At 38.1% G+C, this 14,991-nt stretch overlaps 3 protein-coding genes across 3 annotated transcripts in view; 1 reads left to right on the forward strand and 2 right to left on the reverse strand.

Annotated features, from left to right (window-relative positions):
* Positions 1-14,991, reverse strand: part of LOC106870586 (acyl-protein thioesterase 1) — a 304,640-nt gene that overhangs the window by 179,123 nt on the left and 110,526 nt on the right. The gene's annotated exons all lie outside the window — the stretch shown is intronic.
* Positions 30-7,239, reverse strand: LOC106873326 (zinc finger protein 271). Its single transcript, XM_014920651.2, has 2 exons — positions 7,073-7,239; positions 30-4,722 (listed from the first exon to the last, which is right to left on the reverse strand). Exon 2 carries the CDS (start codon positions 3,949-3,951, stop codon positions 1,843-1,845), a length of 2,109 nt encoding a protein of 702 aa, XP_014776137.1. The 5' UTR covers positions 3,952-4,722; positions 7,073-7,239; the 3' UTR covers positions 30-1,842.
* On the forward strand, positions 7,322-14,984 carry LOC106873325 (zinc finger protein 271). Its single transcript, XM_052977459.1, has 2 exons — positions 7,322-7,521; positions 8,838-14,984. The coding sequence occupies exon 2, from the start codon at positions 9,497-9,499 to the stop codon at positions 10,460-10,462; it is 966 nt and encodes a 321-aa protein (XP_052833419.1). The 5' UTR covers positions 7,322-7,521; positions 8,838-9,496; the 3' UTR covers positions 10,463-14,984.

Consider the following 14,991-nt stretch of genomic DNA (forward strand, 5'->3'; position numbering starts at 1 on the left):
CTTGGTTCTTTTCCCTAAAACTATATATTTATATATATATTTTATCTATAAAGCTCAATTTAATTTTAATTTTTTATAAATTGATTTTAATTGAGTTTTTACCTGTAATTTTGGATTTTGTCCCTAATATTATTATTATTATTATATATATATATATATATATATATATTTCTCCAAAATCATGGAGTAGGAGTAAATGGTGAGGGGAGAGGAGAAGAAATAGTAATTCAGTCAAGGAGAAGTAGTGAGAGTAATAGCCATGACTGAGAAGGAGTGAGAGAAAGTATTAGCAATGAGAGAGAGGAAGTGGTAAGAAGAGCATCAGGTATCTTCTACTATAATAACTCTGTATTTCTCAGATACAATATATGAATGAGAAAGGAAGGGGTGATCCACTGATGGAAGTGGGATGGTAAAAAGTCAATGGTGAAACAAAAATCAGTGCTTCAACTCTGTGTGAGTATATGTGTGTGTGTGTGTGTGTGTAAAGGGGAGGAATGTGAATATTTGTGTATGTGTATTTGTCTAAAATATATTTATATATCTGAGCGAGTGTATGTGTGTTTGTGTATGATTATTTAGGGCAGCAGACTTGCAGTCATAGGATCGCGGTTTCGATTCCCAGACAGGGCCTTGTGAGTGTTTATTGAGCGAAATCACCTAAAGCTCCACGAGGCTCCGGCAGGGGATGGTGGCAAACCCTGCTGTACTCTTCCGTCACAACTTTCTCTCACTCTTACTTCCTGTTTCTGTTGTGCCTGTAATTCAAAGGGTCAGCCTTGTCACACTGTGTCACGCTGAATATCCCTGAGAACTACGTTGAGGGTACACGTGTCTGTGGAGTGCTCAGCCACTTACACGTTCATTTCACGAGCAGGCTGTTCCGTTGATCGGATCAACTGGAACATATAAAATGCAAAAACATCCTGAAGACTGCAATCTATATATATATAAAAATGAGAATGTGTGTCTGTCTATCTGTCTGTGTGAATCCCTAAAACTCGAGAACTACACAACCAATTTCATTCAAATTTTACACATGCCTTACTTAGGGTCCCGGTTGTGTTTTAGTTAAAAAAAATTTTTAACTTCTTGCATAGTTCAAGCCCACAGCAACAATATCTCTCCCATTATTTAAGTATTACGTGTCAAAAGTGAAACAAAAACACTCATGTCAAATACTTTCACTTTAAAAATGAAACTATTCCACTAACTGAAACAATCACATTTCGATACTGTATTGACAGATACTTTCACTTTAATGGTGTATATATACTTATATATATAGAGAGAGATGTATATGTATACATATAGATGTATATGTACACGTATATGTATAGATATAGATCTATATGCATACAAATGTGTAGATGTATATATATAGATGTACATGTAATATGTACACATATACATGCATACAGATATCTATACATATATACACCCATCACACATTAGTCATTTGTTTTCTTATCCAAAACTACGTCAAAAGTACTGAATGGATCTTTATGAAATTTGGAAATTATATTCTATGCATAACGGCCATAACTCCCATGAAAATTCATAGTATCAATAGTATGGGATACGTGTCTCATGATTAGAATTTTTTTAGGGTGTGTAGAGAGGGAAAGAACCCTCATGTACAATTTTCATGAAATTCAAATCAAATGTATTCCAGTTCCTTACAGAAAATATTATAGAAAATTCTCATTCTTCAATTGCATGTAATACTGGCAACGCCGGGTATCTCTGCTAGTAGTCAATAAAATAGAAATAAAACTTGAAAATTTATTCTTTCTGTTGTAGGGGATTAGTAATATCTGTGTATATAGAATGCAGTTACTGTTATATGTGAACAACTTCATGTTTAGTTAAATCACTACTTTGAGAGAATGATTTACCACAGATATCACATTGATGTGGCTTTTCTCCTGTATGAGTACGTTTGTGTTGACTTAAATTACTAGTTTGAGAAAATGATTTACCACAGATATCACAGTGGTATGGTTTTTCTCCTGTATGAGTACGCTTGTGTATAATCAAATAACCAGATTTGGAGAATGATTTACCACAGATATCACAGTGATATGGTTTTTCTCCTGTATGAGTACGTTTGTGCTTAGTCAAGTCACCAGAGAATGACAGACCACAGATATCACAGTGATATGGCTTTTCTCCTGTATGAGTACGTTTGTGTTTAGCCAGGTTACTACTTTGAAAGAATGTCTTACCACAGATATCACAGTGGTATGGCTTCTCTCCTGTATGAATATGTTTGTGTTTGGTTAAGGCACTTCTGTCGGAGAATGATTTATTGCAGATATCACAGTAATATGGTTTCTCTCCTGTATGAATGCGTTCATGTCTTGTTAAGTTACTTCTTTCAGAGAATGATTTACTACAGATATCACAGTGGTATGGTTTTTCGCCAGTATGGATTCGTTTGTGATTAGTTACATGGCCAACTACAGAGAATGTTTTACCGCAGATATCGCAGTGATATGGTTTTTCTCCTGTATGAGTGCGTTTGTGGTTAGTCAAGTCACCAGAGAATGATTTACCACAGATATCACAGTGATATGGTTTTTCTCCTGTGTGAGTACGTTTATGTTTAGAGAGATCATCATTTCTAGGGAATGATTTACCACAGATATCACAGTGATATGGTTTTTCTCCTGTATGAGTACGTTTGTGGTTAGTCAAGTCACCAGAGAATGACTGACCACAGATATCACAGTGATATGGCTTCTCACCAGTATGAATACGTTTGTGTGTAGCCAGGTTACTACTTTGCGAGAATGATTTACTACAAATATCACAGTGATACGGTTTCTCTCCTGTATGAATATGTTTGTGTTTAGCCAGGTTACTACTTTGCGAGAATGATTTATTGCAGATATCACAGTAATATGGTTTCTCTCCTGTATGAATGCATTTATGTCTTGTTAAATAATTACTTTGAGAGAATGATTTACTACAGATATCACAATGATAAGGCATCTCTCCTGTATGAATACGTTTGTGTTTTGTTAAACCATTATTTTCAGAGAATGTCTTACCACAGATATCACAGTGATACGGTTTCTCGGCTGTATGAATATGTTTATGTTTGGTTAAGGCACTTCTGTCGGAGAATGATTTATTGCAGATATCACAGTAATATGGTTTCTCTCCTGTATGAATGCGTTCATGTCTTGTTAAGTTACTTCTTTCAGAGAATGATTTACTACAGATATCACAGTGGTATGGTTTTTCACCAGTATGGATTCGTTTGTGATTAGTTACATGGCCAATTACAGAGAATGTTTTACCGCAGATATCACAGTGATATGGTTTTTCTCTTGTATGAGTGCGTTTGTGGTTAGTTAAGTGCACATTAAGAGAGAACAACTTACCACAGATATCACAGTGGTATCGCTTTTCTCCAGAATGAACACGTTTATGATAAATCAAGTTTTCATTACAAGAGAAGAATTTACCACAGATGTCACAGTGATATGGTTTTTCTCCTGTATGAATGTTTTTGTGAGAAGTTAAATTGCATTTCTGAGTGAATGACTTGCCACAGATATCACAGTGATATGGTTTCTCTCCTGTATGAATATGTTTATGAGTAGTTAAACGTGAATTATGAGAGAAAAATGTACCACAAATATCACACTGATATGGTTTTTCTCCTGTATGGATGTGTTTGTGAGTAGTTAAATTGCATTTCTGAGAGAACGATTTACCACAGATGTCGCAGTGAAATGGTTCTTCTCCTGTGTGAGTACGTCTGTGAGTTGTGAGGTGAAATTTTTGGGAGAACAGTTTACCACAGATGTCACAGTGGTAGGACGTTTTACCTTTCTTTTTTGTTATATCATCAGAAGAATCCATTGTTTTTACTGTACATTTAACCTCATTCATACACAATTCATTTTCCATAGCTTTTCGTATTTCCCAAAAATACATGGATGTTTTCTAATCATTCCGTTTTTATATCTTAAATATTTCATCTGCTATTCTTTCCAAAGACGTGGAGGTGCATGGCTCAGTGGTTAGGGCATTCAGCTCATAAGTTTGATTCCTAGTGGTGCATTGTATCCTTGAGCAAGACACTTTGCTTCATATTGCTCCAGTCCAATCAGCTGGAAAAAATGAGTTGTACCTGTATTTCAAAGGGCTGGCAGCCTTGTCACATTCTGAATCTCCCTGAGAACTACATTAAGGGGTCACGTGTCTGTGGATTGCTCAGCCACTTGCACATCGATTTTATAAACAGGGTGTTGCGTTGATCGGATCAACTGGAATTCTCGTCATAGTAACAGATGGAGTGCCAGTTATTTCCCACTAATGTGATCTTTCTTGATATCCAAATATACTGCAAACTCTGTAGTAAATTTTTCCAATTAAGAATATAAAATCATTTCATAAATTCTGCAGAAGAAATATTTCACAGTCATTCACAACAAATTTGTCCATGAGTAAAACATTTCATTCCAAATTGTTCACTCAGCTGATAAAACTGAGTTACCCTGCAATGAACTGGTATCCCTCCAGGGAGGAATATGTACACCAAAGAAACCAGGAAACCAACTTTATGCTCCTTAAGGAGTAATATGGATTAACCATTCACCACAGGGTTATATCTCTCGTGAGTCACATTGTTGATGATGTGTAATATTTAAAAGATGATAAATGGTGATACAAGCCATCTTTTAATCTGCAATGTCATCTGGTATTCTGAAATAATAAAGAAAACAACAGTGTAAGATATAATAGAGGATACTTGAAGTACAACAGTGGAAATTTAACTACATTTCTGTACAAATAATCTGCAGAAATTAGGTTGGAACAAAAAGTGTGTACTGTTTTTTTTTTTAAGTAAAACTCAAAAACAATATTTAGATATTTGCACAATTCGTTATTTAACCATGTTTTGTACCATTACCTGTCACCATCTTTAAGGGAGTTTCTTGATTTCCTCTGCCCAGAATGAGGCATCTTTTGGGGTTAGGGTTAGGGTTTTTACTCTTTTGAAGAATTGAAGTTCTCCCCACTAAGAGTATTTCGAAGGGATCAAAAGGAATGGTAATCTGAAGGTGCAAGACCAGGTGAGTAGAGTGGATGTGATAGGACATCCTAGCCAAGCTGTACCAATTTCTGTGGCATCTGCAAGGAAACATGAAGTGTGTTGTTGTCCTGAGGAAAGTCAACACACTTCTGACTGTTCAATTCACAATGTTTTCCATCAAATGCCTCCTCTAATTGGGCTAATTGGGAATAATGACACTGGGTAACACGATTTTTGTCCTTGGGTAGCAACTGTTATTTCCTATTTGATTACCCTCAGAAAGTATGAAAAATGTCCAATATTTCCTGCAAATTTTACTTTTATTTAAACCCCAAAGAATCCCTGCCAACACATGGCTATGACGCTTCCCCACTACTTCTGCTCATCATCAGAGATGCACATATTGTCAGCCACTAAGAGACATGCTCAACTGGTTAAGGTCAAACAACTGACAAGCAAATTTGTGGTACTGAGCAGAAATATTTGCTACAAAGATATTTCTGCTTGGACAACTCAGTACAGAATCTGTCTGAAACGTAATGGAAAATAGGCAAATTTCAAGACATTGATGTCCAACTGACAAAAGCAAGGTTTGAAGGGAATGGTAGTGATTTCCTTTGATTTCGAGACAGAAGCAAACAAGAAAGAACACTTACAGACCAAAGACAAAAAGAAAGTCAAAATGGTCTAAATTCAACATATGATTTTGCAGATGGAGCTAAAAGTCCACAATGCCCTTCCAATTCCACCAGATACAGAGCATCACCTTCTTTGGATGCTAACTGGCTTTTGGAGGGATTAAAAGAGGTTCATTTCATTTTCTCCAAGATCTTTTTTCACTCCACTTTTTTGTAAACATGCTATTTTTAGCATCACCTGTGATCATTGTTTTCGAAAATGGAGTTTTGCTGCATTTGAGAAGTGAATCACAGAGGGAAATGCAGCCCTTCTTTTTTTTTTTTTCTTTTTTTTTCTTTTTGTTAAATTATGTGACACCCAAGCACCATAATGGTGGTTCGTGTATCCAAGTTTTTCTAAATGCCTTATAATGCTCATATGACATATGTGGAATATCTCTGTGATGTTTTCTCTTGTGTGACCTGAATTACTTTTGATCAGCATTTCAATTTGGTCATCATCAGTGACTGTAGGCTTGCCAGAACATAAGGGCCATTTAGCTATTGCTTTTAGCACATCTCACGACCACCTGATACCTTCTTCGTTCATTCTGACATGAATTGATGTTTTTCAATATTTTCTCTTCAGAAACATATTTAATGGAACGATGCAGCATTGAAGACTGGTCAATTGCTGGGATTTAAGCAAAAAATTCGGACTGTCCGTATTTTAAACTCTGATTTTAAAAAATATTTGTAATAGAATGGAACTTTTAAGATTTATGGTAGCAGGGAGTAAACATTAAAAGAAACGAGGAAGGTATCGGGTGGTCGTGGGATGTGCTAAAAATAACAGCTAAATCGCCCTTAAATCACACACACACAATTCTTTGCATATTTGTATGAATTTCCGAATGTAGTACTCAACTTTGCAAAAGGTTTTCCGAAAATTCTTAAAACTAAAAAAGTTATGAGGGGTTATATGGCGTGCTGGCGATCTTTCGATACCAGTACGAAATATCGGCCTTTTCCGTAAAAAGTGCCTTAGGCGATCTTTACCAAAGATCGGCCTTTTCCGTAAAAAGTGTTGGAGGGAAAGAGGGTTACAGATAGGGTTTGGGTTAGGGAATTCCCTCCCTAACCGTAACCCTAACACCCGAGTGAAGATCGTGTGAGTATTACGGAAAAGGCCGATATTTCGTACTGGTATCGAAAGATCGCCGGCGTGCTTAACTAGAATTTCGCGAAAGTTTTAAAGGTTCATGGACGTAAAAGATGATGGATATATAAAAGGTTTATGGATATGAAAGAGAAGTAGACAGATCGAAGGGCAGGTCGATAGACAGGCAGTTTAACATACAAGTCACGTGACTTGTAGAGAACCTTATAAAACGATACTTACCTAATTATGCAATTATAAAATGTAATAATGAGAGCTATATCGAAGGAAGGCAAATTGATAAACTATATTTATCATACTTCTAATGATCAACCTGTGTAATTAATTAATTAGCGGAGTTAATTACCAAGGCAACGTAAACATGTTTGCAACGTTCCTGAATTTACTGAAGAGTGAAAGATGACATGACGGAAGTGACATTGACTGCATACGAAAAACTGACCTCTAATCACTAGAGATTGCTAAAACAGTTTCCTGTTGTTGTTGGTGTTGGTTCAGTGGATTGGATTTGTTGTAGAATATTGAAAGAATATTGTCTAATTCATAGAATAATTGAAACGGAATAACAACTGGTGGGGGAGAAAAAACAAAGCAAACAAAGAGAACGTTAACGATGAAGGTGACGCGTTGACTTGGAAAGATGGGAAACAGAAATTGATGGAGAAATACAAGTAAGTCTTTTTACTCAGCGACTGATTTGTAGCTCGCAGCGATCTTTCGCAGATGGTATATCAAAACTGAAACTATTTGTTCGGTAGTTTCCGTAAGAAAATGTTTAATCAATTTTTTTTTCTTTCAGCAAAATCACTTGTGTTCATGTATCTTTTTGTGTATGTATGGCTATCTTTCGATAAAGTATATGTATGTATATACGTGCATGTATGTTTGTGTATGTAAGTAATCTATATGTGTATATATGTATGTGTTTATATGCATTGCAGAAATATATGTTAACACAGAACGCACTCAATCTCATAGATCTTTGACTAGTTTCAGTCATTTTGACTGCGGTCATGCTGGAGCAGCGCTGTAATGGGTTTCAGTTGAAGGAATTGACAACAGGACTTACTTATTGTAAGCCTAGTACTTATTCGGCACTATCATAAAGAAGTGAAAGTGCTCGCTGCTAGTGAAGTATCTGTCTGTCTGTCTGCATGCCTGTGGCCGGAGCGAGCTATATGTCTGTCTGTCTGTCTCTCTATCTATCTATCTATCTATTACTCGAAAGTTCGCGCGTCCGCGCTAGCTAGTCGTGAGTGGTCGATCCTATTATTTTTAAACTTCAAACTTCATTTGTTTTCTATTTTGATAAATTCTCTCTGTTGAAAATTATATTTTTATATTTTAAATAATTTGCAATTTCAGGAAATATGTTTTTATATTAAATTTGTGTTTTCTACTCACGACTAGCTAGCGCGGACGCGCGAACTTTCGAGTAATAGATAGATAGAGAGAGAGACAGACAGACAGACATATAGCTCGCTCCGGCCAGTCATGGTATTAGCTGTCAGTAGCCAAAGAATCGACAGGCAGACAGACAGATACTTCACTAGCAGTGAGCACTTTCACTTCTGACAGCTAATAGCATGATAGTGCCACTTATTCTATCAGACACTTTTGCTGAACCGCTAAGTTACAGAGACATAAACATTAGTTAAGTGATGATAAGGGGACATACATATATACGACGGGCTTCTTTCAGTTTCCGTCTGCCAAATCTTCTCACAAGGCTTTGGTCGGTGCGAGACTATAGTAGACACTTGCTTAAGGTACCACACAGTGGGAATGAACCCAGAGCCATCAGTTTGGGAAGTATGCTTCTCGCCACACAGCCACGCCCGCTTAGAAAAAAAATAAAATAAAAAGTGAAATTCAATTGAATCAAGTAATTGGTTTTATGTACAGTTTATCTCTTTAAAAATGTTGTAAAATGTCCACTTTTTATGCCTCCTCTGTATCTTATTCTGCTGTTTCTCTCTTTTTTCAGATCTTCAGTTGACATTGACATCAAGGAGTAGTTGACATCAGAGAGATGCATCGTCCATATTTATCATCATCTAAAGATTGAAAGGAAAATGTTGTACCAAAAAAACAATATAAACGTGTTTAATTAATTCTGTCGTGAATTAAACTGAAACACTTCTGAAGAAGATAAAACGTTTTCCTTCTTCTTCGTTAGATCCTCATTAAAATTGAACAAACTTACAAAAGTGTCTTACTATATCAATAAAAGTCACAGTTGCTGGAAATAAAGTAATGAAACTATTGCAAGGAATAAACCGTAGAACTGTGAACAAGTGTAATATCTGAATATTGCGAGAAAAGGAACAGAACTTGCATAAGGAACTTACATAAGGATTGAAGAGATAAGAAAATCATGACATCACTGAGATATCTGTAAATTGTCATCCTCTCTAGAAAATTGAACTCGGAAAAAACCATGTAACTGTATTATCTGTGGTTAATCATTCTCTTTTAATCATTATTTAAATAGGCACAAGCTTATTCATACAGGAAGAAAATCATATTACTGAATATATCTGTGGTAAATCCTTCTTTCTAAATCATTGTTTAAATAGCCACAAGCTCATTCATACAGGGACAAAAATCACATTGCTGAAGACATCTGTGGTAAATCATTCGCTCATGGAGATAACTACTCATGAACGTGTTAACGTAGATGAGAAGCTACATCACTGTGATATTTGTGGTAAGTCTTTCTCCCGAAATGGTGAAGTAATTAACCACAGACGCATTCATACAGGAGAGAAACCATATCACTGTGACATCTGTGGTAAATCATTCTCTCATAACGGAAATTTAACAACACACAAGCGTATTCATACGAGAGAGAAACCATACCACTGCGATATTTGTGGTAAATCGTTTTCTCATGGAAACAACTTGACCATTCACAAACGTATACATATAGACGAGAAACCATATCATTGTGATATCTGTAGTAAATCATTCTCTGGAAGTAGTGACTTAACGAGGCATATACGTATTCATACAGGGGAAAAGCCATATTGCTGTGATGTCTGTGGAAAATCATTCTCTCAAAACGTAAATTTAACTGCACACAAGCGCATTCATACTGGAGATAAACCATATCAGTGTGATATCTGTGGTAAATCATTCTGTGATAATGGAGTCTTAACTAAACACAAACGTATTCATTCGGGAGAGAAACCATTTGACTGTGATATCTGTGGTAAATCATTCTCTGAAATTGGTTATATGACTAAACACAAACGTATTCATACAGGTGAGAAGCCATATCAGTGTGATATCTGTACTAAATCATTCTCTCAAAAGAGTGACTTAACTATCCACATTCGTATTCATACAGGAGAGAAGCCATTCCAGTGTGACATCTGTGGTAAATCATTCTCTCGAAATGGTGAAGTAACTGTACACAAGCGTATACACACAGGAGATAAGCCATATCAATGTGATATCTGTGATAAATCATTCTCTCAAAACAGTGATTTAACTATACACAAACGTACTCATTCTGGAGAGAAGCCATATCATTGTGACATCTGTGATAAATCTTTCTCCCAAAAAAGTAACTTGACTAAACACGTAGCCATTCATTCAGATGTGTAAGTTGTATCACTCTCAAAGTTCATTGTTTTAAAGCAGGGGTCGACCTTGTGGTCTGTAATCATACTCCTTACAGTTACCTATACAGGGCAGTGTTCACTGACAGTTGCCCTTCCTAGTGCTGACCCTTTTGTGGAGACACATGGCCTAGTGGTTAGAGCAGTGGACTCGCAGTCGAGGGATCACAGATTTGAATCTTAGACTGGGCAATGTGTGTGTTTATGAGTGAAACACCCAGGCTCCACGCAACTCCGGCAAAAGGTAATGGTGAACTTCTGCTGACTTTTTTGCCACAACTTTCTCTCACTCTTTCCTCCTACATCTAGCAGGTCACCTGCGATGGTCCAGCGTCCATCTAAGTGAGGAACCTAGATGGGAACAGTTGAAGAATAAATGACATTAGAAGTCAGTAAATGGCAACTAACTTGCACGTTATCTGCTGCTACAACTAAACCAAGAACAAAAACTCTCTCAATATTTTGTCGTTGATAGCAACAACAATATTTGTTTCTTGTGTATGAAAAGAATAAAATTTTGTTTATCTACAATCTCATCAAACTCCAGTGTTCTTTTTTGAACAAAGTGTATTGCAAATAATAGAAACAAGACATAAAAGAAAATATTTTACAACAAAATTTAAGGACATATATTCTTTTATCTTTTACTTCTTTCAGTCATTAGGTTGTGGCCATGCTGGAGCACCACCTTGAAGAATTTATAGTTGAATGAACCCATGCCAGTACCTATCAGTGTCTTTTGTTGAACCACTAAGTTACAGGGTTGTAAACACACTAACAACAGTTGTCAAGTGCTGATGGGGGGACAAACATACACACATAGACAATGGACTTCTTTTCAGTTTCCATCAATTCAAGGCTGTAGTAGAAGACACTTGCCCAGGGTGTCACGTAGTGAGACTGAACCCTACCATTTGGTTGGGAAGGTGGATGTCCTTCCAAACACCAACCACTTTACAGTGTGGACTGGATGCTTTTTATGTGACACCAGCACCAGTGAAATCTATTTTGGCACGATTTTTACAGCTGGATGCCCTTCCGAATGCCAACCAATTTACAGTGTGGATTAGATGCTTTTTATAAGTATGAAATGAGTGAAGAACGACCTCAGGATGCTGAACCTTTCTGGTGGGATGACAAAGGACCAAGATGCCTGGTACCTTGCTGTGCCCCAGAAGACCCATACTCTGCAGTAGAAGTGCTAAGACCAGTTCCTCGGCTGATGAGGATTGACCTGCAAGAGTCCTGGTCTGATGCCATGTAAAAAGCACTCATGGCAGTGTCACGAAAAAGTACCCAGGTGGTACTGTGTATAAGCACCCATGTGCTACTGTGCATAAGCACCCATGTGCTACTGTGCATAAGCACTTGTGCAGTGTCACATATAAGCACCTGTGCAGGGCCATGTAAAAGGGCAAAGAACCAATGCTGGTTGCATTTAAAGGGCACCTGTGCCAGTGACATACAGAAGACCCTGGAGATTGATTGCAGATGTAGTCTGGCTGCTGGAGTCCTGTACTCTCAATGGAAGCCCATTTGGTGCCACTGCTTTATCTCCCAGATGAAGTTTTGCATCTAAAATATATTGGCCCTCTCCATTCTTTTCTATGGAGCAGAAACGTGGCCCCTTTCAAACACCCTGGCAAAGATGATTGACAGCTTCATGCTCTTGCTTTATGGGGCTGGGGTCATCCCAAGTTAGTGGTTCCAGAGGCATCATCATGCATAGACATATCACTGATACAGGTACCTTCTATGTGTCACTGGCACAGGTACCTTCTATGTGTCACTGGCACAGGTGCCTTCTATGTGTCACTGGCACAGGTACCTTCTATGTGTCACTGGCACAGGTACCTTCTACATGTCACCGGCACAGGTGCCTTCTATGTGTCACCGGCACTGGTCATGACTATGATTTGACTTAGCTCTCCGTCACTGCTGGTCCTGTGCCAGCCCCTCTGAATCCTACAAGGAAACATTGAGCTTCAGGAGATCTTCCCCAATCACATTCAGCCATCAGATGTGGGGCCTGACACAAGGCCTCTTCCAACCTGCATCTTCTGCATTGAATGAGAGTAAAGTCCTGGTAGGAAACTTGACCCCAAAGATCAACCACAGATGTGGTCTGGCGATTGGGGTCATGTACTTCCTATGGCATCACTGCTCTGTCTCCCAGATGAAGCTCCACATCTACAATGCATTGGCCCTCTCCATCCTCCTCTATGGAGCAGAAATGTGGCCCTGCTGGAAGACCCTGGCAAAGAGGATTGACGGCTTTGGTAGCAGAGTCCTGAGAACCATTAAGAACATCAGATGGTACCATCATGTTCGCAACAAAGAACTGTGTGTGTACACACATCAGCCTGCAGCCTACCACATAATAGTTATCCGTTGCATGCGCTGGTAAGAACACGTCCTTCATCTCCTGCTAAGTCCTCCTGCCAGGGCTTTACTCCCATTCATCACAGCAGCTGTGGACTGGGAGAAGCCTTGTAGCAGGTCCCACATCAAATTCTTTTACAGGGCTTAGAAAAACTGAAGGACCACTGCAATAAGTGTGTGGATCTGTGAGGGCAACATGATTATCTGTTTCTCCTGTATTTTCTTTTACCAAAAGCCAGTAACTATCATGCACCCCCTCATACAAAGAATATTTTCAACAAATCATCTCAATATTTTTCTCCTGGACATATTTGCTTATGATTAACATGGTTTTTTAATGTTTAATTTTCCACAAATTTCATGTATGTGGTCTGATCAATAAGTATCCAGACTGTTGTCATAGTAACAAAGCTAAAACATGTCGAGTGAAGCTGCTAGGCACAGATTGACCTTGAACTCTGATGTGCATGCACAATAAGCTCTATCTCACTTCCGCTCTTTACAGCAGTGCTTGGAAGGAACATGTGTAGTGTGTGATTGTCACATTGACCATGACAGAGGAAGCTGAGCAGAGATTCTGCATCAAATTTTGCCAAGAGGTTGGCGATACCTGCTCAGAGGCCTATGCATAGTTTTGTAAAAGTTTTCATTGTCCTCGACACAAGGAGATCTTGGGCAACTGAAACCTGAGTGTCCTTTTGGTCAGCTGAAAGCAGTTTTGGCATAAACTTATCAGACACACGTCTCGTACCCAAATCTTCATAGCTAATCTGCACGTCCTCTGATAACTCACGGATGGTGATCTGATGATTTCTTTTCACAGCTGCATGCACATTTGTGAAGTTTTTCTCAGTTCTGCTGGTTGAAGGTCAAACAGCTTCATTCTGCATGCTTTAGCTTCGTTACTATGGCAACAGTCCAGATATTTATTGATTAGACCTCGTATATGTACTCAAGATCTGTCCTCCATAGTAGAATTGTTAAGGCTGCATCTCCTGGTGACAGCAGCGGCTTGTGTATGGGCACTGCGGACCTGCAGCACCCCCTATTTCCACTCAGTATTATCGATAACATTCAATGTAATGAGTCCTTTTTTCTTTAATTCCTTCTTTATACCCTCAAGCTTAATGTCAGTAGCCGTCCCCTTGTTTATGATAAAAATAGAAAAATCATTGTATAGAACTATGTGCTTCATAGTTCCAGCAATGTGGTGTTTGGCTGCTGAGCACATGCTCACATGTCCAAAATAGGAAGCTGCCCACTAGGGACAGAGAGCACTGTGGTTCACACAGTGCCGACCCTGGTGTGCTGGTAAAAGCAGTGTTTCATTTTGACTCCACATATGTGTTGTACTTAAAAACGTGTTTATATTCTTGAATGTAATAACATGTAGAATTAGATTGTTATCCTGCTTCCTGCTAGTGTTGTGTCTAGGGTTTGGAAAATAGGGCAGATTTCCCCTCACACCCATATTTTGTAATTTAGGGGTATTTTTGAAAAAACAAGGGGGGAATTTGCAGAAGTGTTCAGTGAACAAATTAAACACACTACCCACCAGTGGCTAAAACATGAACTGATCAAGTTTATGTATCCATTTTCTTTTTATATGTTGTTTCCTTTTACACAATATTAAAACAACAGCTAAAAATTTTCTGAAGCAGCACCACTCCTAATTTTATCAACGAGCCGCCATTGCCTGGTGAAAAGGATTAGCCTACAGCAGTCCTGTGCTGGTGCCATGTAAATGTGCTCATACCAGTGCCACATTAAAAGCACCCAATACACATTGTGAAGTGGTTGGCATTAGAAAGGACATCCAGCCATAGAAACCAAGCCAAATCAGACTGGAACCTGGTGCAGCTCTCCAACTTCAGTCAACCAATCCGACCCATGCCAGCATGGAAAAAGAGATGTTAAAGGACGATGATGAAGATGATGATGTATAAAGAAGAATACTGAATCCATTGCAATTTTTGATAGACAAAATTTTATTCTTTTCATACACAAAAATATGAGCAATGTTGGTGCTATGAATGACAAAATGCCAAGAGAGTTTAAATGTTATTGTTATAACAGTGAGTAAGTTAAATGATTGTCGTTGTGTTGCTGTTGTTGATCGTTCATTGTGGTTGT

This window comes from Octopus bimaculoides, chromosome 28, assembly GCF_001194135.2.
Source record: "Octopus bimaculoides isolate UCB-OBI-ISO-001 chromosome 28, ASM119413v2, whole genome shotgun sequence".
Taxonomy (NCBI): Eukaryota; Metazoa; Mollusca; class Cephalopoda; order Octopoda; family Octopodidae; genus Octopus; species Octopus bimaculoides.